The sequence below is a fragment of the Anas platyrhynchos genome, chromosome 4, assembly GCF_047663525.1.
Source record: "Anas platyrhynchos isolate ZD024472 breed Pekin duck chromosome 4, IASCAAS_PekinDuck_T2T, whole genome shotgun sequence".
In the NCBI taxonomy this organism is placed as follows: Eukaryota; Metazoa; Chordata; class Aves; order Anseriformes; family Anatidae; genus Anas; species Anas platyrhynchos.
Genome location: NC_092590.1, coordinates 29244712 through 29265447, shown reverse-complemented (window position 1 = coordinate 29265447; position 20736 = coordinate 29244712). Strand labels below are relative to the sequence as shown.

Sequence of the window (20736 nt, the reverse complement as noted above, 5' to 3'; positions counted from 1 at the left end):
CTTCTCATCCAAGAAGTAGCACTGCAGAGCTGGTAGGGACAGAGAAAAGAGCAGGAAGTTAAGACATGAGGAGAGGAGACATGGAAGAAATGGACACCAAAAAGGAGTTGATTCTAAAGTCCCTGAGCTGGTTATTCCAGGCACTGGTGCAGGACACGAACCCAAAAATGTTCTCTTCTGTGGGGAAGTGAAGTTGTAGCACTGCAAATAGCTGGGCCCTGAGCTATGCACCAGCTTTCCCTGCCTCTGGTCTCAGTAAGAGAGCAGAGACCCCTCTGCCCATCCCCATCTTTCTGTTGAGATACCACCCCTCAGCAGCACTTAATTTTGGGGTGCCTCTGTCGATATTCACATAAAGCATTATCCTCCTCATGCCAGATACCTTCCCTTCATAAGAAACGCCTGGTCTGGGAGGAGCATGTTTCACAGTGTTCAGCAGCATAAGCACAATCCACCAGCTCACAGGGACCAAGTGCTTGGTGGTATCTTGCCTTCCTGGAAAATGCTCTGAGAAAGCTGTCGGAGTCCTTCAGCATGCTGAAGGGGGGAGCAGCCTGAAGGGGTGCCGATATTATTAAAAAACAAAACAAAAACAAACAAACCACAGTGTATCAAGCTACCCCAGTTACAGACACGGTCCCACACTGAGACAATAAAATAGCATATGTCTCTGGCCATATGTATGCTATTTTTATGCCCCCTTCACTATTCTTGATATACATTTGTAGACAAATTGTGGAAGTTTTTCATCACCATTAACTCAACTGAAACCATTGAAGAAAAATGTGTTCCGAATATATTTTTCAAAGTTAGATTACCTTTCCAAAGAGCAGAGTTAAAAGATAAAACATTGTAGGTTAAAAATGTGTTTCCTTTGCATCTATGAAGCCTTCAGTTGTCCCATGAAGTATGGCTTACTTAGGAGGCCAACTCGTAAAACAGCATACTGCCAAGATACTCCACGAGAACTTCTAAAGTTCAACACTCAACACTTTTCAGAATTAGTTGCTTTGAATCAAACTGAAGGTCAGAAAACCCTGATTATGTTACAGTACTTTTGTCAAAAGGTAACTGCAAACAGAGGAACTGACACAGTATGTACGTTAGAGTAAAACAGGCACTGATTTAAAAAAACAATCAACATCTGCCTGTGTGCGCCATTCTGCAAGACTTATGATTACACAGTAATTCTTAAGCACAGGAGTAAACTGCTGTGCCTCACCTAACACCAATAAACCTGCACAAAAATGCTGATCTCTACTTTTAAAAAAAAATTAAAATTACAATTGCAAAAAATGATGAAGGGTAGAGTTTAATCACAAGCATACTCAAATCAGACAACAGAAGAGGGTCAGCAATAAACAAATGCTGCTCAGAAAGAAAACAAGTCAGTAGACAGTGAGAACTACGTTCAAGTGGTCTGATTAATACAGTCTTACATTTAGTGCAAAAAGATTAATGAATGTCAGAAATCAAATCCAACACTGGTTTCTTGTGCTGCAGAAATCTAGTCATGTTTTGTGAAATTCCAGAAAAGTATTTTAAATGGTGTAAATATATCCTGCAGATCTCTTTTCCTTTCTAAACCTGACCTGGTGCTTTTAGAACACAAACTCACTTGGACAGGATTTTCCAGATGCTGAGTGTTTTACAAACAATTGCTGCTTGGTGATGTGATAAATAAAACAATATAACAAAAGGTGTGCATAGACCAATTATGAGAACAGATTGTTAGATGTCCCTGAAGTGCTTAAGGCACATGAAAATATGTAACAATGCAAATGTTAATGTTTTCTTAGAACCATCATGGATTTCATATTTGTTAATAGTGTCCTTGCAACATCAAATAGCCATTCCCTAGGAAATACTGCAAAACCAAATTGCTTACTTTATGATAGCACAGCCAGAAAATCTGAAAGAGGAAAGAAGGTTTGGATCTTTGCCCACATAGTTCCCACAGAAGAAAGTACCTGAAAGCATGTAAAAAGCTTTATTCTTTCAGGTGTTATACAATAGATGCATAAAGACACATGAAAAGAGAATGAATACATAAAACAGACCCATTACAATCTGTATTTTCTTTAGATACAGTGCTGTTGTTTTTATTCCGGTAATATCACCAAGCTCAATGTCCAGAGGCTTTACTGGCTAGGCCAGCCCTACCTGTGGCCTCTCAGCTCTGAGGGACTCCAGCTCCAGCAAAGTCAAAGAAGTTCCTTTTGACCTTGCAACAGCAGAAATTCAGCACTGTACCTATTACATGCCTCTAATCCAAATAACTGTTGTTTATAAATGGTTTGCAAAGTGTGCTTGCATTTAAATACACAATCTTTGTGGGCAACCTTTGGAAAAAAATATAATCTGTATCTTCAAGGAAGTTTGCACAGGGACAGTAAAGAAAACCATGGGGATTGTTTGCTCTTCCATATTGCTCAATAAATAAATAATAAACAGGTTGGGCAGCAGTCAGGGTCAGAACTGCCTGGTGCCCAATCTCCACATGAATATGTGAAGAGGTCTGATCCACACTGTAAAAAATTTATAATTAAAATACTATTAAAATTAAATACTGTACTTTAATACAATAAGCTAATATTGAACCTTTTTTGTTATTGAAGTGCAATTTTAAAGTTATTTTTATGCTTTGAAAGAGACCATCGTTGCTCATCTGAGCAATTTTAGTTGGGCACCAAGCAGATAACTTCAATATGAATTACATCGTTTGTAAGTGCCGGGCAGGTAAAAAACCAAGATGCATCTTTTCAGGAGATTAAGGTGAATAAAAGTAATTCAGTGCAAGTTCCTGCTTTTGTTTCTGCCCTCATCTTTTTTCATACTAGAAGCAAATTAAGGGACTTGAAGAAAAACTGATGTGAACACTGAACAGAAATGTCCTTTGGACTCAGACAAGGAATTAAGTTTGCATCAGAAGTGTTTTCAATCGCACTGGTCAGAAGTGAGGTTCCTCATGGTGCTCTACCCTGTGTTCTAGATTTATATTGCTTCTAAAATATGTCCAGCCACATTCCTAAAGGGACTTTGCCCCTGCGTGTTTCTTTTTGGGTATGTGCAAATGCGTTTTGTATAGATGCCTGCCACAGTGGTAAGCACAAATGTTAGGCAACTAAATGCTGTAATTTTCACAAGTTCAATTGCAATATCTGAAGACCTTTATTAAACAAGTATTTTTTAATAAGTATACAAAGGGAAATCACAGGGTGTTCCTGTACTACACTGCTATTGAAGCTCTGCTCTTTAAGAAGTCCACAAAAAACCTCATTGGTTTTTACAGATAGCTGCAACATTGCCTTTGCGTTGTCTTAATGACCTGTGCAGTTAATATAGCTGATTACCTCTGAAGGACACATGTAGATGTGACTACTTCAATAAAACATTCGGAGAGCTATCTGTGCATCATCTCCCCATAGACTTAACTGACTTCTTTTTCTTCAATATACTCGATTCCAGATTTGAGTATCTATACTTACACTACAGTCTTTCTTAAAAACTATCAGGTGATTGTTCATTAGTTCCAAATTAAATGTGTGTCAGATAATTAATATGCTATTAAGCCTACAAGGGTTCCTCTTGGAAGTGCTTTCTTTTCAGACTCACTCCAGAAAAGGTCCTTTTTATTGTCTGTCCGCAATAGAAATTAGCACTTTCCTTCCACTCCTCGCGTTTCCTGGCATAAATGTCGATCTTTTTTAATGCCACAATTGCCATAATCATTAAAGCTTTACTGGGGTAAAGTCACGTGTTCTCAAGTAGTGAACATCCTACATACGTAGGAGGTTCTTGAAATACAAAAGAAATTATAACACAGTAAGCAGTTTGTGTGATCGTCATTGTAATTTTACAGCACGCTTTTTAGTTTGGTTGTTTTTTTAACTAGGATAAAACATTCCCAGACTCATGCTTATAGATGAATTTAGGCTTGCCCCTCAGAATAAGAATCTGGAAAAAAAAAAAAAAAAGAGAATCCCAGTAAAAGGGTCTTCTGCCATTTCAGCCTTTTCATCAGCTGTTCCCTGGAGTTTGCAGGATTGCTGCTAATGCACCTGCATGTCTTCTAGTAGGGCTGCACATACTTACTCCTACCAAATTACTACAAAACAAGACATCTGGCAGATTTGCAACTGTTTTCCATATAAACTTCTGGCAGAGTCAGAGATGGTCAAATACATGCAAAAACACCCTGCAGAGCTGTGAGTGCAGCATTCTGTAAGATGTTGAAGGGCTTTCCTATCTGTAAAATACACCTTGAAGTTGTTTCTTGATGTGAAAAAAATACTTGTTGGCATCTTCATTCCATGGAAAAGAGAAAACTATTTCCCTTTGTGCCTAAGCAGCCTGGTCTCAAATGAAATGGAAACATTTTAACTTTCCTTAATAGCCCTCTAAATCACAATGCAGCACAGCAAACAGGCTTTGTAAATGAGATCTATTAGGATTTTATTTGGCTATTGGAGTGCTGCCTCTTGGGCAATAATTCAGATTCACAAGACAATACTTGCAAAAATGCAATAGATGGAAATAATGAGAATGAAGGAGGAAAATGAAAACCAGTTTTGTGTTCAAGTGTCCTACATCAAAAACTACCAGTGACTTCAAGAAGCCACTTACAGGTGACTCCAACCTAGAAAATGCTGAGGTAAATGTTTCTTGGAAATACTCCTAACCCCAAAGAGCAATTAATATTAATGTATTAGCAATTATTTTGCCATACATTATGGTAAACTAAAGTCAAATTGAGAAGAAAGTGCCAGATAATCCACATACATGCTTTTGCTATGATAGTCTCCAGGTAAGGCTTAGCGGCAAGTACAATATGCATTTTTAAAAGAGCTCCACCTGATTTTCCTGCTATGCATAGATTCAGGAGTAACTATCATACATGGCTTTCATATATAACACATGTACTTTTGTCATTTGCCAATGCTGTGTCATCAGAACTGAGTTCAGCAGAAGGCTCAGGAGGAGGCTCCACAGGAAGTGCTGGTGTTTGAGGAGTGCCTTCTTCCTTGGTGTCCAGCTGCACACTTTCTTGTGACTGACCGTCCATGCAGTCCTTTTTGGACAATGGGTGAACCGACACTTTTATTGCAATCTGTTGAGGTGGCTCATGCAGTGACGATGCGTCCGAGTCAGCTGTGGGAGAGTCACTGCGCTTCAAAGCATTTGGGATCATATACAGCTCATCTGTTTCAGTGGTTTCCTGGCCTTCTGCTGTCTGCCGTACAAAATTCTGTCCTTGCTCCTCCAGACCGACAACCTCCATAATTTCTTCCATTATAGTCCTGCAGTTCATGATGAGAGGTGGCAAAGGTACGCTGCGAGCAAGCTCTTCGATGTAGCGAGCAAATTCCATGGTCTTGAACTGTGTTACTTTGGCAAGCTCGAGCGTTTTGGCTGAAGTGATAATTGGGATACGCTTTGCAATCTCAAAGGCTTTCTGGAGTTTCTCTGCTCCTTCTGTTCTGAAGAATTCATTGATTGCTTTCTCTGTTTTCTTCAGGTGACTGCTCATCATACATAACCGGGTAATGTTCAATATCATAACAATGGTAAAAGCTACGAGGCAGACAATCATGTAATAGATTCCCATATCTCCGGAAGTATAGACAACCCTCAGTGTCACAGTATTGTTAACGCTGCCATACATATTAGATGCGACACATGTGTATTTACCTCTGTCTTCAAAAGACACGCTGGTAATGTTTAGTAGCCCATTGTCAAGAAACAACCATTTTCCTGCTGGAGAAGAGAATAACTTAGTAAGAATAACTTAGTAAGAATATTTTGTTCGCATAGTCTTAAACATCAGATTTGGCCTCAGATTTTAGAGGAGGGAAATAATGTTGACAGGAAGACAAAGAATTTACCATCTCAGAGAGTTTTCTCTCTCTGAGATCCTAGCTAGCTTACTATCAAATCATTGACATCAACTTTGACTATCATAGAATCATACAACAGCTTGGGTTGGAAGGGACCTTAAAGACCATCTAGTTCCAAACCAACACTTTCCACTAGACCAGGTTGTCCAAAGCCCCATCCAACCTGGCCTTGAACACTTCCAGGGATAAGCTTCATCTTTATTCAAACGTTGCTACCATTTAAGAGTTGGGAATATACAGTTTTTTTGCTTTATTGTGTGTGATACGATTTATTCAATTTCAACTTTGCTGGAAAAAAAAATAAATTCAACTCTCATATGAAAGGCTGGAATCAAGTCTTTGCCTCATGGAAACCCACCCCTGAAGTTCATACTGGGGATGGAACAGCTGGAAAGTGTATGAGTGCCTCTGTGCCTTCTGAATATTTCACTCAGGGAGATACCATACAGAATATTTCCCTGTAAAACAACAGCATAGGCTGATGTAAGTGAACAAGATCATCTCATAAATACTGCTGCTCAGAGGCAGAGTCAGCTGCTTCCTAACACAATCCCAAGCCGTTCCTGAGAGTTATCTGTGAAGTCAATGATGGATTTTCAATAATCTTCCACATCAAGGGATTTCAGGTGTTTACCTGAAATTTTGTTTGCTGTATGAAATATGTATTTCCTTACACCTAACCTGCTGCAGTTTAAGTCTGTTGAGGCAGCTGACCAAAGACATTGAATCTGTGATTAGAGTCGTAAAACACTACAAAAACCCAGTGCAGTGGATTTAAATCACAAGGTAAGGATTGCAGTCCTGCCACAGGTTGGTATATGTCTTGCTTCTACATTTATTTTATCCTTTTTGTGGAAATTCTTTTGTTAAGAAGATTGTTCTATTTCTTGCTTTATTTCTTCCATGGAAGAATCTGTGGGCAACTTTGAGACTCAAAATAAGTCTAAAAAAGCCTTTAATTCAGAGCAGTTATGGGCTTTTACCAGTTGGAAATTTTTTCTAACTAAACATGGCTTGTCCAAATTGTTTTTTACATTACCTTCAGTGAAAACCTATATAGAAAATACTCCCCAAGACCCCTACTTCAGTCCATATATGTAATTAATGTAATTATATCTTTTGATAATCCTCATTTAGTGGTGTCAAGCTTACTAGAATTTATAACTTAGCCAAAACAGCACATTTGCCCTAGCTTAGTTCTTGAAAACAGCTGAATCACTTTGCCTGAAATTAAAAAACATAGAATAAACAAAAAATCAGTCTAAAGCAAACCTTCACACACACACAAATCACTCCAATCCGTTAAAGTTAGGCAAATTTTGAGGGAAACTGTCTTAAAGTGGATGATACTTCCTTCTCCAACTCTATGATAAGATACACAGTATTGGCTGCTAAACATTTCTTGGAATTGCAGTGTTGGCAAAGTAGGTCTTTATTCACTGTAAAATGACAAGATGCCTTGCTGATGTACCCTGGTTCCAGCTCTGATAAATGACATAATAGCATTGAACTGTGACTCAAATACTGGTTTTGTGCCAATGGATCCTGGCAGATAGTGTAAGCCTAATGAGAAAACAATGATTAGAAAAGGTGTCATTGCTGGTTTTGTTATAGCAATTCAACACCTTTTTCAGCCTAACCACATACATAGTAGAGGAATGTCTTATACTAGGAAACAGTTCTTAAAGAAAAAGCATCAATTTCTTAAAGGAGGAGTGCAGTGTTGAAAATCTAGGTTGAAGTTATATTGTCTTAATGCCACATATGTAATTTTTATTGATTTGTTCAAAGTTTTTGCTTACCTACCTGAATGTTTGTGTTAGTAGCTACCTCTCTCAGTCAACTACACAAAGACCTAAAGTTAGACACCTAACTAAATGGGAAAACTTCCAGTGGTAAACTGTAGTAAAACACTCTGGAGCTCTAGTCACAGTATGTTGCCATGACCAGAGAAATTATATCTGAAAGTCTACATAACTAGCTCACGTAGTTCTTTTCCCCAGCTTTACAGAGAATGATAAAATATACCTGCTAAGCAGTTTACAGACACACTGTTGAAGCACATATATCTGGCTCAGTCATTACTCCATCATAACAAAGTTCTCCCTCAGCCCAGCTATTATATAAGCTGTACTGCATTAGTACGAATTACTAAAAGTTTCTTTCATCATGCTGTGAACAAAGCAGTCGGTATGGAAGGACTACATGAGCAAAATACCCTTCCTTCCTAGCAAATATTCCCTAGAAGTATAACTAGGATTATTCACCAAACCTTCCTTTAAGGAAAACAAGCTCATGTGAAATGAAAATCTCTGGCAAATACACCTGAAGAGGCTTACTGCAGTCAAGATGGCTCAGACTTGTCTTGTCCCTGTAGACTGCTTCTCCTTTATAGATTTTTCTCTTGGTCATTCAGGGCATCTCCTGTTTCTTACACTCCCATGGCACTATGCATAAAGACAAGAGGGCTAGCAGGGAGTTAGCTGTGTTAAAATCATGGCAATGAACCGTATGTCAAGAGAATCCTTCCTTGAGTTGGATAATAGCTTTTCTGTGTTCTTTGGTGCCAAAGAAAACAAAGAGGAAAGAATGGGAAATAAGATCAAACCTGAAGTCTTCCAATGAAAAGAAAACCTGCCCACACCTTAAGCACTTCAGCTTGTTGGTATGTTTTACTATACATAACACATCACAAAAATTATTGTTGTTTTCATCCCAGGTGTACACAACACATTTATAGCTGCCATGATCCCAGTGTGCTTTCATATATTTTCCCACAGGCAAACACCATTGTCAGGCCATTAAATTAAGGTTTTTAGTTACCCTGCTGAAATCAGAAGTGTCTCAGGACAGGCTACACTGCTGAGAATAATAAAATCTTACCTTTATTCTCTTCCTCTTGGAGCAGCTGGCCATTGGAGTTGTACCATCTGTAATGCGGACTAGGACTACCTTGGACATTGCAGTCAATCAAGGCACTACTCCCCTCCTTGACTATAATATGGTCGATGCGGGAGATGACCACAGGCACAGAACCCGTGTTCATGTCAGTGCGGTTGAAAGTGCTATTAGTCACATCCTCAGCAGTCGTCAGAGCTGCTAGTAAGATGACAAGGCGAGTGGTGGGCAGAAAGTACAGAAAGTGGTGGCTGCTCAGTATGTTCATTGTCCTCCGGTGGCACACGCAACTGGCAGGGAACTGGAGTCGGTGCTGTTGAATGCAGGCCCTTGAGGTGAGGAGGTCACAGGAGAGTTTTACTTTGATCCACGCAATTGTATGTTTAAAATATCCTATAAAATAAATAAATAAGTACAATGAGATGGCATGTATAAACAATCCATTAGATGTGCTCTTTTAAAATAGTGACACATCCATTAATGCATTTCACAATCATCAGCTCAGTGTCTTGTCTAAATGCTAATGTTATCACAGTCCTTTTTCTTACTGGAAAAAGATGCATACATTTTCCTGACAATAGTGTTGTTCAGAGTGGCAGGCGTGGGAGAAGGCTTTTATCACCTAGACACTTAGGAGCAATTTAGCTACAGCAGCAGCTACAGTTTTATTCCAAAAGTTCGATAGATTTCTCTCGCTTATTTTTTTTTTAAAACGTTTGCAAAATCAACAGGAAAACCAAAGGTACAGTGCGTCAAAGCTGTCACTACCAATTCAGTGCTGCATCTCTGTCACGTGCATGGTCTTAGATGAACTGTAAAACGACATAAGAAAGAATTACTCCAGGAAAGGTTTTGGAGCTTGCTAGTGACATAATGATGAGCAAGGTTGCTTCAAGGTACAAACGGAATCGGGTCTGTTTCATTCCTTATGTGGCATGAATTGTTTTGCCTTCACAGTTTTTGCACACTCTCACTACAATATTTTTCCTCAACTAATCATCTACAATGGGCTCTTTCTTAAACAGTGATTTCAGTTTGTAGACAGAGGACAGGGATTTACAAATGTGCTCTCTATTGGCCACATTACACTCCCAGTGAACACAGCTGGCATTCACTGCTGACTGACGGCACAATGCTGGCCTCAAAATGAGCACCATCAAAAATTTCACCTAGAGTCTGTGGGCCACAAATTATGTTAAAATCACATCAGAATATCTAACTCATGTTTTTGTAAGGTAAATAGTACAAATGTAATGAAAATTATTAGTTAGAGGAATCTACCTGGAACCTAATATAGAACACGATAAGTATCCAACAAACTTTCCCCAACTGAACATTTCACTTGCAAAAGGTTTGAGTTTTATTAAAGACCTAGGTGACACCAAAGTATCTCATCTACCTTAGACACGGTTAGACAGTTCCAGATATATGGGAAACATTAAAATAAAAACAAACAAACAATCCCCTTCCTTCTTTTCTCCTTTATTCAAGAAGGAAAGAAAACATTACTGTCTTTCACCGGTTATATTTGAGTTAGGCTGTTTTCTTCTCCATCCTCTGTTCTCTGTAAGGCACTGAACTTGATTTCATACAACCGTTATTAAAAGAGCAAATTAGTTTCTTCTGTGTTGTAGGATGAATCATTACTGGAAATGACAAACCATGTATTTTTAGATAAGCTGCATGCATGGTATGGATGTCTGTCACAATTCCAAGCTTGCTCTCACTTTTCTTCCTTTTTTCTAAATACTCAATATGGAAATATTTGCCTTGAAGAGCCAGACTAATTTTTTAACTTTAAAATTAATATGCAAATCACAAGTGTCGTATAAAGCTATAAAAACATTGACTTCAGAAATCCATTTCCAATTATGCAAACTGCAGAGTCTGTGTTTCAGAAGCCCTCTATAGGTATAGCCTGTGTAAATCTGCACTTTGCAAAAAAATCTTTGACTCTGCCTGTTCACTTCAGTAACTATTTACATCTCATTTCTACTACTCCATTAACCTTGGAGACTGCCATTCTTTATGGCTACACATATTCAGCCTATAAAATGTTTTTGTACAGCGTTATAGATCTGCATTGCGCCATACGGAAAAGCCAAAAGACACGTCACACTTCCTGGCAAGGGAGCAGGAACAAAGACTGGCTGGATTAAGACAATGGGAAGGGCAAAAGAACAACATACATTCATCAAGCTTTGTATTGCTAATTACTGGCTGCAGCCAGTAATTATTGTATTTGAGCCTACCGTATTTTTTGATGGCAGAAAAATCTGTAGCAATCAAACACATTGTTTAGCATGGAGAGGAATCGGAATTGCAAAAAGAAATAAAAGATCACCCCAGCAGGTGAGCAGAAACCACGTGAGGAAGGACCTTGGTGTACTGGGAAGCTGGGTTCGGTTGGTGACCCACTGAATCCCTGCAGTGTAGGGATGCTATGGACGGATATTTTGCAGAGTGTGATGGCAGTAACAGCGTGAGGCATGCCTGGTCTGTGTGGTCACCTGTGCTTAACACGGAGCATATGAAAGCAAAAACCGAACTTCTGTGTAGCAGTAACAAATCTGACTGGTTTACGTAGCCAAAGGGCCAATCACTTGTCTGAAAATAACAGCAGCTCCCTCATTCTGGCACCACAGAAGGGTATCATAAATAGCTGCAGTAAAACTTAAGAAATAGAGCCGAATAATTTACGTCTACTGTGGGAGATTCATGCCTACTCGTGTCACTCTTGGGAATGTACTTTCCCATGTATGTTCCTGGAATGCAGAATGTTAAGAAAGCACTTAAAACCTCCACAGATGCATTGCTGCTTGAAATAAATACAGTTTGATGGCTGGAATGAGCAATAACCAGGCAGGAGACTTAAAGCAAGATGTTTGGAAACGGTGGCTGCTGCTTTCACATGCCATCCAGGGAAGGGCTCTTGGGTATGTCTGAAGAGTCAGGGAGAGATGTCTCTGAAGGAGTGTTTTAAGCTGCCAGTTTAAACAAATGTTCCCAGGGCAACTAAGAAGTGATAGAGAATCTTCTCTTTGGCACACATATCCTAGACACTGTTAGTGAGGAACAAAAAAAAATGGAAATAAAAATAAAAGGTTTTCTCAGCCCTACCTAGCAAGAGAGAGTTAAAGGGTGGCCACTCAGGGAGCTGCACATCCCTGCTAATCTGTTGCGCAGGACCACAACAGCTGTAATCAGGGTAGGAGAGCAGGAAGAAGGAGGGGGAGAGAGACAATTGGAAAGGGTAGAAAACGTGCTCACATTGGACTCTGGTGTGAAGGGAGATTTCCTGAGAGTTTCTGTTCTACTGCTTTGCCTTAGGCACAACAGCAGCCTAAAGATATTAGGGAAAACAACTGTAGGAGTCAGCTGCTTTGTTAAACCTAAGTGGTGATTCAATCACACAACTAAATGGAGAGAGTAAGGAGACTGAAACAGGGCTGCTGGTGATGTCAGCCCACTTCTGGCAAAGACATGAGAGAATCCAGGGTACTGGGGAAGTGGGCACAGTGCTATCACACTGGATCCTGGTCATGACAGGCATTAATTAACTGTGGCCCGTGATAAACCTGGTGAATGCAGCCAAAATGGTAACCTTTTACCTGCCCTTAAGTCAGAGAGCACAGCTAGGTTGACTAGACTAAAACAGTGTGCTGCAGTAACTCCTCAAGTCTGAGGATAACACGGGACATGAGACACTTATGTCTGCACTGTAAGGATTTGCTCTGTAGGAACAAACACAGTCTCTGCGAGCATTTTTGCCCCCAAATAGGAGATTAATATAAAGTAAAATTTATGGTCATGGAAAGAATGGATGCATTCCTTTCTGCCATCCTCAAAACACACATACAAGATACATGTAGAAGACTTAGAAAAACTAGAAATTTATGGTAGTGTTAATGTGGTTACATACTCTTGCATTTTACTTCTTTTTTTAAACTGTAGTGCCTGAAAGGAAAAGAAACACCCTTAGCTGTCCGAGCTGCCTCTCCCACTTCCAAAGCTGTAGCGAGGGACAGGCTTACCTCTGGTGGTACCAAAGAATCCCTAAATTCTCCTCCAGCATCTAATACACAGATAACATCCCCTGGCATATTGTATCTGTAGCAAAATTTGCCACTGAAAGACGGTTGCCAGGGTTCCTTGCGTTAAGTGGTTTTGTTTTTTTTCCCCCAACCCACACGGTGTAAACTGAAAACCTGAAAGTAACAGTGCTGCTCACGGGATTAACTTCCAAGGAAACATACACGAGACAAGCCACATGAGGGAACTATAACAGGTTTTCCCTCTAAGTGACAGGACTCTGTCACCACACGCCTGCCGCTCCGGACCAGCAGCAGCGGCGAGCTCCGCCGGACCGCCCCCAGCTTCAGGGCCGCTTCAGACCTCGGGGCACCTCCGCGCTCGCCCCTGACCTCCCGAGGCAGTCCTGTGAGAGGAGAGGGCAGCTGCAGCCGAGCGGCAGGAGGCCGTGCGGAGCGCCGGCACAAAGCGGGGCAGCTGCCGCTCTCTGACAGCCCCGGGAAGCTGCCGGGGGGACACCTCGCCCCCTCACCCCCAGCCAGGGCTCCGGGGGCAGGCAGAGCCCTGGGACCCAGCAGCAGCCCCGCTGCCCTGCCCACTGCCGGCCCCTGCCAGCTGCTGGTGCCGGGCTTCCAGAACTATTACACGTTTTTCTTCTAAGTGACGGAACAGCCGTCTCTATGGTGTTACCTATGCATTTTTATCTACAGAAGTTCCCTGGAAATAGGCTCAAAACCAAGCAGAGCTGCAGGCTGATGGTATTACTCCTAACCGTGAAATGGACCAACCTGAGGTTAACATTTCTCAGTCCAAAACCATCAGTGGTCTGATGAGAAGACACTTGCAGTTCACACTGGCTGGGAACACTGATCACTCAGAGACATGTTGTGGTCTGACTGACCATTTATTTTTTCATGTTGCAGATGAGTTTACTTCCCAGTATTTCTGCCACCAAGGAAAAGGACTGCGGGCGAGGGGCTACATTTGTAAGTACTGCATTTGTGCAGAACGATGTGATGACAGCGCACAAAAGAACAGAAAAGGAGGTCAGTGATGTATACCTTTTCCTGGCTTGATTTCTTCTGTAAGACTTGCCTGTTCCTGTACTTGGAATTATGTGTAATCCTATTAACTGTGAGGTTATTCAATTCAGAAGTGAAGCACCAGAAGTCAGCTCATTGTACAATGCATAAATTACATTCCAATAGCTTTAGCATCACAATGGTGTCTTGCTTAACTTGTAAGTGATCAAGAAAATGAAATAATTTTCACTCTAATTCTCATTTGTCTATAAATAACTATAAAGATGATGCTACAAAATTAAGGCTAATCCTTTATTATTTAAAAACTACTTACTACACTGCATCTTCAGACCAATCCCCTCTCCTAGTTGCCACGGGCAATGCCTTTTCAAAGTGGACAACAGTAAAAGCTAACAGGTGTTACTGGAACAGGAATGCAGAAGAATGAACCATGTGGCATAATAACGGCACAGAGAAGCTAAGAAGCTGGCTGCCAGCTCATAGGCTTAAGAACAAGAACCACTTAAGGAAAAGGTTAAGCTGTTAGGGTCCAGACAGGCAAGTGAAGAGAAATATCACTCATTTAACAACTAGCAGCAATGTTCTGACTTATTTCTCTACTCATTTGTTAGTCAATAAAATATTAAGGCTTGGTCCTGAAACAGCTGCTCTGTTCATTTTTCTGGGGAGTACTTCAGTCCTCCACTGTCCTTTCTGCTTCCCTGGCTATGTCAAAAAGGTGGCACATTGGTAATGTTCATAGGTTGAAGAGCTTCCTTCTGCCCATCTGGGCTGGTGCTTCCCAACTGGGCAGCAGCTCCCAGCTTATTTATGTGTTTCAGTCTCTTTGGCTGCATTGAGCTGCCTGGGAATGCTGGAAAGTTGCCTTCACAACCCCCTTTATAATCCTTTTAAATATCAATATTTTAGAATGAGGAGACAAGCTGAGAGTGTTGACTACAGCCTAAAAGAAAATGTGCTTGCCCTTATCCACTGTACTTACATAACCAATGGTGTCTTTACCATTTAGAGAGGACTTATTTCCAGCCTAAGTAACTAATGAAACATCAAGGTAAAGAACTAATAACTTATTCGGGATAGCTACAGTATTACTTTTTTATTTTTCCTGACACGTAACAGTCAGATTCTAAAGTTCGTGGGCTATTACCTGCTGTTAAGTCAGGCTTCTTGATGCTACAGAACACTTGGTTCTGGTAAATCTAATCTTGAAATGGAATAAAGCAGAGATAAGCCAAAGACAGACTAAGATAACCTTTACAGACTACTGACTTCAGAGGGTAGATGAGTAGGAAGAGATGTTATTAAAAATACACACAAAATTGAGTGATGTAAAGAAGACAGCTGAGGCATACATATTCACTGTTTCTCATAATACTGAAGACCAATTTCAGTGGAACTGAGGTGGAAGATGGGACAGTGGGAAGAAAGAGAAGGAAGGTTCTTTTATTAACATATACCTAGACAAAAATTTATTCACACAAGGTAAAATAAGGAAATTAATGAAGATTCAAGAGAGACCATATATAATTTACATGCAAAGGTTCCTGGATTATGATCATCTGTGCAGTACGTGGGGATTTATCTTTCTTCTGTGTATTCCTTGTCCTCTAAATGTACGGCTCTGGGTAGTGAACAAGAATGGCTGTTGGTATGGCAACTCAAACTCCTTTTTAGGACTCTTTTAAGTTAATTTTATGTTTCATAGACACTGGTAAACTATTCCAGGCAAACATTTATGAATTTGTTTTAGAAGGTGACAAACGGTAAATAAATAAAGAAAATGGAAACATCAGGGCCAAAGCTTATTCTACCATTAACGGCAAAAATGGAGTAAAATTCACAATGAATATCTTTCAAAGTTAGTTTGTTCTAGACACAACCAACACTGTAGGGGAGTAAACTTAACGACTGTAAAGATTCATTTATTTCAGTTTCAAGGTTCAATAGCGTATCAATAAATTGCAGCATGAAAGTACTAAGCAAAAAGGTTATTCCACATTCCGTATTTGTGACCGAACTTACCCCACATAGATAAAACATCCTGTATGCTATATCCAGACTCTCTGAGTAGGCAATGAAGCACACACCATCAGCAATGGTAAAATGAAGTTCTTCACCCTCCAGATGTTGCCTTTACAACCATATTAATATTTTAGAAGCCTAATTGCAAATAGGTATTTTACTGTCAAGTTCTCCTCAGTACTGTTCCTCTTTGTCCTACCTCATGCCGTGATATTGCAAAACTAGCCAGCATATGAAATCCTGGAGACTTTAAAACCCCTTTTGCTTTAAAAACTTGAATGGTAGCATTGATTTAACTATGTCTTTGAGTGGTCTGGTGGTTGTTCTCCTTACTCAACAAATGCTCAAAGACCTTAATCCATTAGCCTAAAAATGAATAGATAAAGCCTATTGTTAGGTAATTACTGGAGAGATTATTTAAAAGTACCTCAAGAATGCCAAACCTCTGAAAAATTCCCTTCTGATGTTGCAGTTCCTGTAATCTCAGCACCTCTGCTATATCAAGTCAACTTTTCGTGAAATACACTGAAAAAAAATGCTTAGGCAATTTGGATGCTTTTCACTAAATAAGTTGTAGTTCATATGCATGCTATTATATGGGATGAGCAATTTGAGTGTTTTCTTGCACGTGTTTTAATGACTTCCATAAAAACAAAGTAAAATTTTATATTTAGTGGAAAAGCTTGCCGTTTTTATTCAAGACAAGTACTGTGGTAGAAATGTCCTTCTTCTGAGGTGTGGGCTACCCAAATCAAAAAGCAGATTCAACCCTGTCAGTAGTGGAGAGACTTTTAAAGGCCCATCTGATGTTTGACTAGGTATAAACTCTTTACAGGACTTGGAATGTTCCAAATAAATACTTCTTCCATGGAGATTACCTAGATTAATTTAGCATTTGTATTTATCTGGAGGCTGGACAATTGCCACTCAATGTAATTTTGTGTACAAAGCTATTATTCTAGAAACATCTGTATGGCTTTAAGAGACACTTGTTTAACTCCTTGCAAGCTTTCAGCATAGCTGCTGCTGTTTTACTGTTGGCAGTAAATGCAGATGGTTCAATGCCTGAAAGTCCCCTTTGTTGAGAAAGAAGTAACAAAGAAGATGCAGAGAATCTCTCCCACGCTTCCACATACATGTGGCCTGGCCTCACCAAGTTCTAGGTATCTTTCCTTTTCCTTACTCACCTCTTATCTTCTATTTATACCAGCACTCTGTAGGCATTATTCTGCAAACAGTCTAAATCACTGAAGTCAGCAAATACAACAGATCTTATATGTTCTCAGCATGGCTTATCTGTTCTTAGTGGAAGGAACACAGCAATGTGGAATGGGGCCCAATTCATTTCCTTCTACTTTCTCTTCTTTTGAGCTGTTTGCCAAAGCTAACCATCCTTCAGGCATATCTAATTGTTTTCTTTTTCCAAATGAAGATGAAAAATTCTAGATGTTAGATGTTCAAACAAGATGTAAAATTAGAAATTAGGTTTTCTTTAAACAAAGATATGAAAGGCTTTGCAGAGCTAAAACTTCTACTTTTTAAATTCTAAAATGCCTTGAATAAGTGAATATTTTCAATTCACTACATACAGTTTAACTAGAAACAGTATTTTAATAAAAGGGTCTCATTTAAGTGGGAATATAAAAGAATAAAAAAAACCTGGGAGAACACAGAGTAAAGTATGACTAATTCATCTACATCCCCATAGAATTGCAAGATGCATATAATTACCAGCTTTTAATGACTGTTTTTCACATTTATTGGTTTCCGGGATACTGCGCAAAGAGGTTACACGTGGGTGCTGGGATTAGGACAGGATTAAATTTGTGAGGGGGAATTTAAAGGAATCTAACCATTCGGGACTGATTGCAGAAGAAAAGATCATTTTAGGCTAAAGTGCATGTTCCTACTTCCCCCATGAGAATCAAGAAGGGACAGCAGACAGGATTCAAAGGAGTTTGCATTGCATCACACAGAAACTTGAGTCTTGCTTGTATACAAATGGGATCAATACAGCCCTTTCCTAGTGCATCAATATATGGCCATAATTTAGGTGCAATCATTTAGGTAGAACTCACAAATTTACTAAAGAACGTCTTACAATTCAGACTTTTGTGCCATTTTATCTACTCTGGACTGAAAAATGTGACTAATATTGCAGTCGCATGACTGCCTAACCATCTTTTGATAAGCTGATCACAGATTCTGCACAGAACACCTAGCATAGCAACATCATGCTGAAATAACTGTTCAGAAACATGCTCGTAAATGAAAACTGTACCATGTGAACTGCTACACTATAGCACACCACAGCCCACTGGCATTGTGCACCCACTATCCAGGGACTAGACATACTGGAGAAAACCCAGTAGTGCCGGTAGGAGTGGGCACCGTGCGGTCACACAGGTGTGACTGGGGACTGCACGCACAATGGCGCGGTGGCAATGCAGTGTGCAGTGCCTGTTCCTGCATGACTTGAACATATCAGCAGAAATCTTTTGTTGCTATGAAACTCTCAGAGTGGCAGGACAATTAAATGTTAAACCTAAATAGGCTGTTCTTAATGTAATTCCCCCATTTGTTGTGGCCCTCTTCCAAAATAAGAGATTTACGCATCTGTACAGAGTTCCTTATTTCTGATAATCAGGCACCACTTTCACCACTTTACTCTGAAGTAAGACAGTCCACTACCAATTTTTTTTTTTTGTTACCTAAATGAAAATCACTAAATCAGTTTGAATTCCTCTATCTGGATAGAGGAACTTACAGGAGAAGGTACAAGTTTTATCTGCCCTTCACACCTTTCCCGCCTGACAGATTTAAAAAAAAAAAAAAAAAGATGTTCTAAAATGCTGTTATGGATAATTTTAATCACGGTAACTGGTGAAAGGTAATACTGTTTTGGAAGTGATGTTTCTCAGATGGGTCTGTATATGGTTAGAAAATGCCATTGCTTCACTTAGCAGAACTAAGTAACAGAATTAAGACTACAGAGAGACGTCTGCAAGGGTGCTGATCTGCATGGCCAGGCAGCAGCTCAGAGCTGCAGGGATGAAAAAATTCCAGGCAGTGTTGAGGAGCCAGGTCTTATGCTACAGTCTTCTGGTGACAGTTAGCACAGCTATTTTATCTGTAAGCTTTCTCAATGGAAACCTGCCTGTGTTGGACAAATACCACACATCTCTGTAACAAAGTGGGAAGAAAGCTTTTTCTTGGTGATGGTCTGCGATTTGTCTAAGTATCTGAAAAAAATAGTATATATGCGACGTGCACTCAAACCGTGTGAGTTGCACTCAGAATCTAGTGATGTTGATATACTGCAGTCTAGATTAGATGGCTTTCAAGAAAGAAAGAAAGAAAGAAAGAAGATTCCTACTACAGCAACCACCGGTACCCAATGGTGCTGTTGCTCACTGTACACACTAAGCCAGACAAAAGATTCCTGCCAAGCAAACATTGCCTCCGCTAAAAGGAGAGCTGCCGTATTTTGTCCTACTGCAGTGAAGAGAGGAACTGTTCCGTAACGCATTGGCTCTTACCAACTAAAATGCTGCGTTTTCCCCTTTAAATCCCTTTGCGTTATCCACCACGAGCTAACTTCACAGTTTTTTTTCCAGCCAAATACGTACCAAACGAGGTCGCATTTTGCATGTGGCGTTGCCCGCAGCCGGTGCTTCTCCTCCCGAGCGGGGTTAGCAGGGGGGCTCCGCAGGAGTCGCTCCAGGGCACCCCTCGGGGGGCCGAGACCCCGCAGGCAGCTCCGGGCCGCCTCCTCCTCGCTCCAGCCGCTTGCCCGGCGCTGCTCCGAGCCGGCCCGGCAGGCACCAGCAGCACCGGCGAGCTCCGCCGGACCGCCCCCAGCTTCAGGGCCGCTTCAGACCTCGGGGCACCTCCGCGCTCGCCCCTGACCTCCCGAGGCAGTCCTGTGAGAGGAGAGGGCAGCTGCAGCCGAGCGGCAGGAGGCCGTGCGGAGCGCCGCAAAGCGGGGCAGCTGCCGCTCTCTGACAGCCCCGGGAAGCTGCCGGGGGGACACCTCGCCCCCTCGCCCCCTCGCCCCCAGCCAGCCCGCAGCCGGGGCTCCGGGGGCAGGCAGAGCCCAGCGGGCAGCGGGCACCGGGCAGCGCCCCTCGGAGCGCAGCGGCCGCCCCCCCGCCGCCCGCTCACCTGCGCGGCGGCCGCCCCGCGGCAGCGCCCGCCGCCGCCGCGCCCCTCAGCGCGCCCCGCGCAGCGCCATGCCGGGCCCGGGGCGGGCGGAGCGCGGCGCTGCCGCAGTCCGTGGGGCCGAGCCGAGCCGTGCCGAGCCGCTCTGCTCCGCTCCGTGCCGTGCCGTGCCGTGCCGCAGCGCTGCCCCCCGCACCGCCGGCGCCGGCAGGGAAAGTAGGTCAGGGCGGCACTGAGCATGCTCGGGGCCGGGCCGGGGGGCGGCCCCGGGGCCCGCGGGGGGCGGCCGGGGGCCGGCGGCGCAGCCCTCGGCGGGGGCACGGGGCAAGGGGCCGCCCGCTGCGGGTCCCGTCGGGCGCGGCCGCACAGGGCGGTGAGGGGAGCGGCGGGGGCTGGAGCTGCCGGGGCAGGTGCCGAGCCCGCCGAGGAAAAGGCGAGGGGGAGAGCAGCGGTGGTGCAGGGAGCAGGGGGACGCTGACCCCAGGGAGCCGTGCCCAGGGCCCGGGCGCTGGCCCCACCGCCTGGCCCACAAGGAGAGCAGGGGTGGGTGCGGGCACGGGCAAGACAGGGCTGCCGGCAGCCTGCCTCCTGCTGCCCAGGGTACCGGGATGGGTGAGCCGGTAGGCAGCGGGGAAGAAGCAGCTGATGTTGTCAGGTCGCGCCAGAGCCAGGTGCCAACCGAG

General features: G+C 42.2%; 1 protein-coding gene and 1 long non-coding RNA gene across 6 annotated transcripts in view; one reads left to right on the top strand and one right to left on the bottom strand.

Moving 5' to 3' along the window:
• The window catches only part of LOC119716947 (uncharacterized), a 103815-nt gene that overhangs the window by 55224 nt on the left and 27855 nt on the right, over positions 1 to 20736 (top strand). For both annotated transcript variants that reach the window (XR_011809029.1, XR_005265808.2), the window contains exon 5: positions 13751 to 13873. This is a non-coding gene — a long non-coding RNA (uncharacterized lncRNA). The remainder of the gene's footprint in view (positions 1 to 13750; positions 13874 to 20736) is intronic.
• MFAP3L (microfibril associated protein 3 like) lies at positions 1972 to 20257 on the bottom strand. 4 transcript variants are annotated; one of them, XM_027456428.3, is made up of 4 exons: positions 20057 to 20257; positions 19522 to 19815; positions 8781 to 9188; positions 1972 to 5754 (listed from the first exon to the last, which is right to left on the bottom strand). In XM_027456428.3, exons 2-4 carry the CDS (start codon positions 19541 to 19543, stop codon positions 4892 to 4894), a joined length of 1293 nt encoding a protein of 430 aa, XP_027312229.3. In that variant the 5' UTR covers positions 19544 to 19815; positions 20057 to 20257; the 3' UTR covers positions 1972 to 4891. The 4 variants fall into 4 exon arrangements, with proteins under 4 accessions (XP_027312229.3, XP_038034950.2, XP_071893426.1 ...); XM_038179022.2 differs by having other exon boundaries at positions 1972 to 5757; positions 20057 to 20256; XM_072037325.1 differs by lacking the exons at positions 19522 to 19815; positions 20057 to 20257 and adding an exon at positions 13027 to 13484 and having other exon boundaries at positions 1972 to 5757.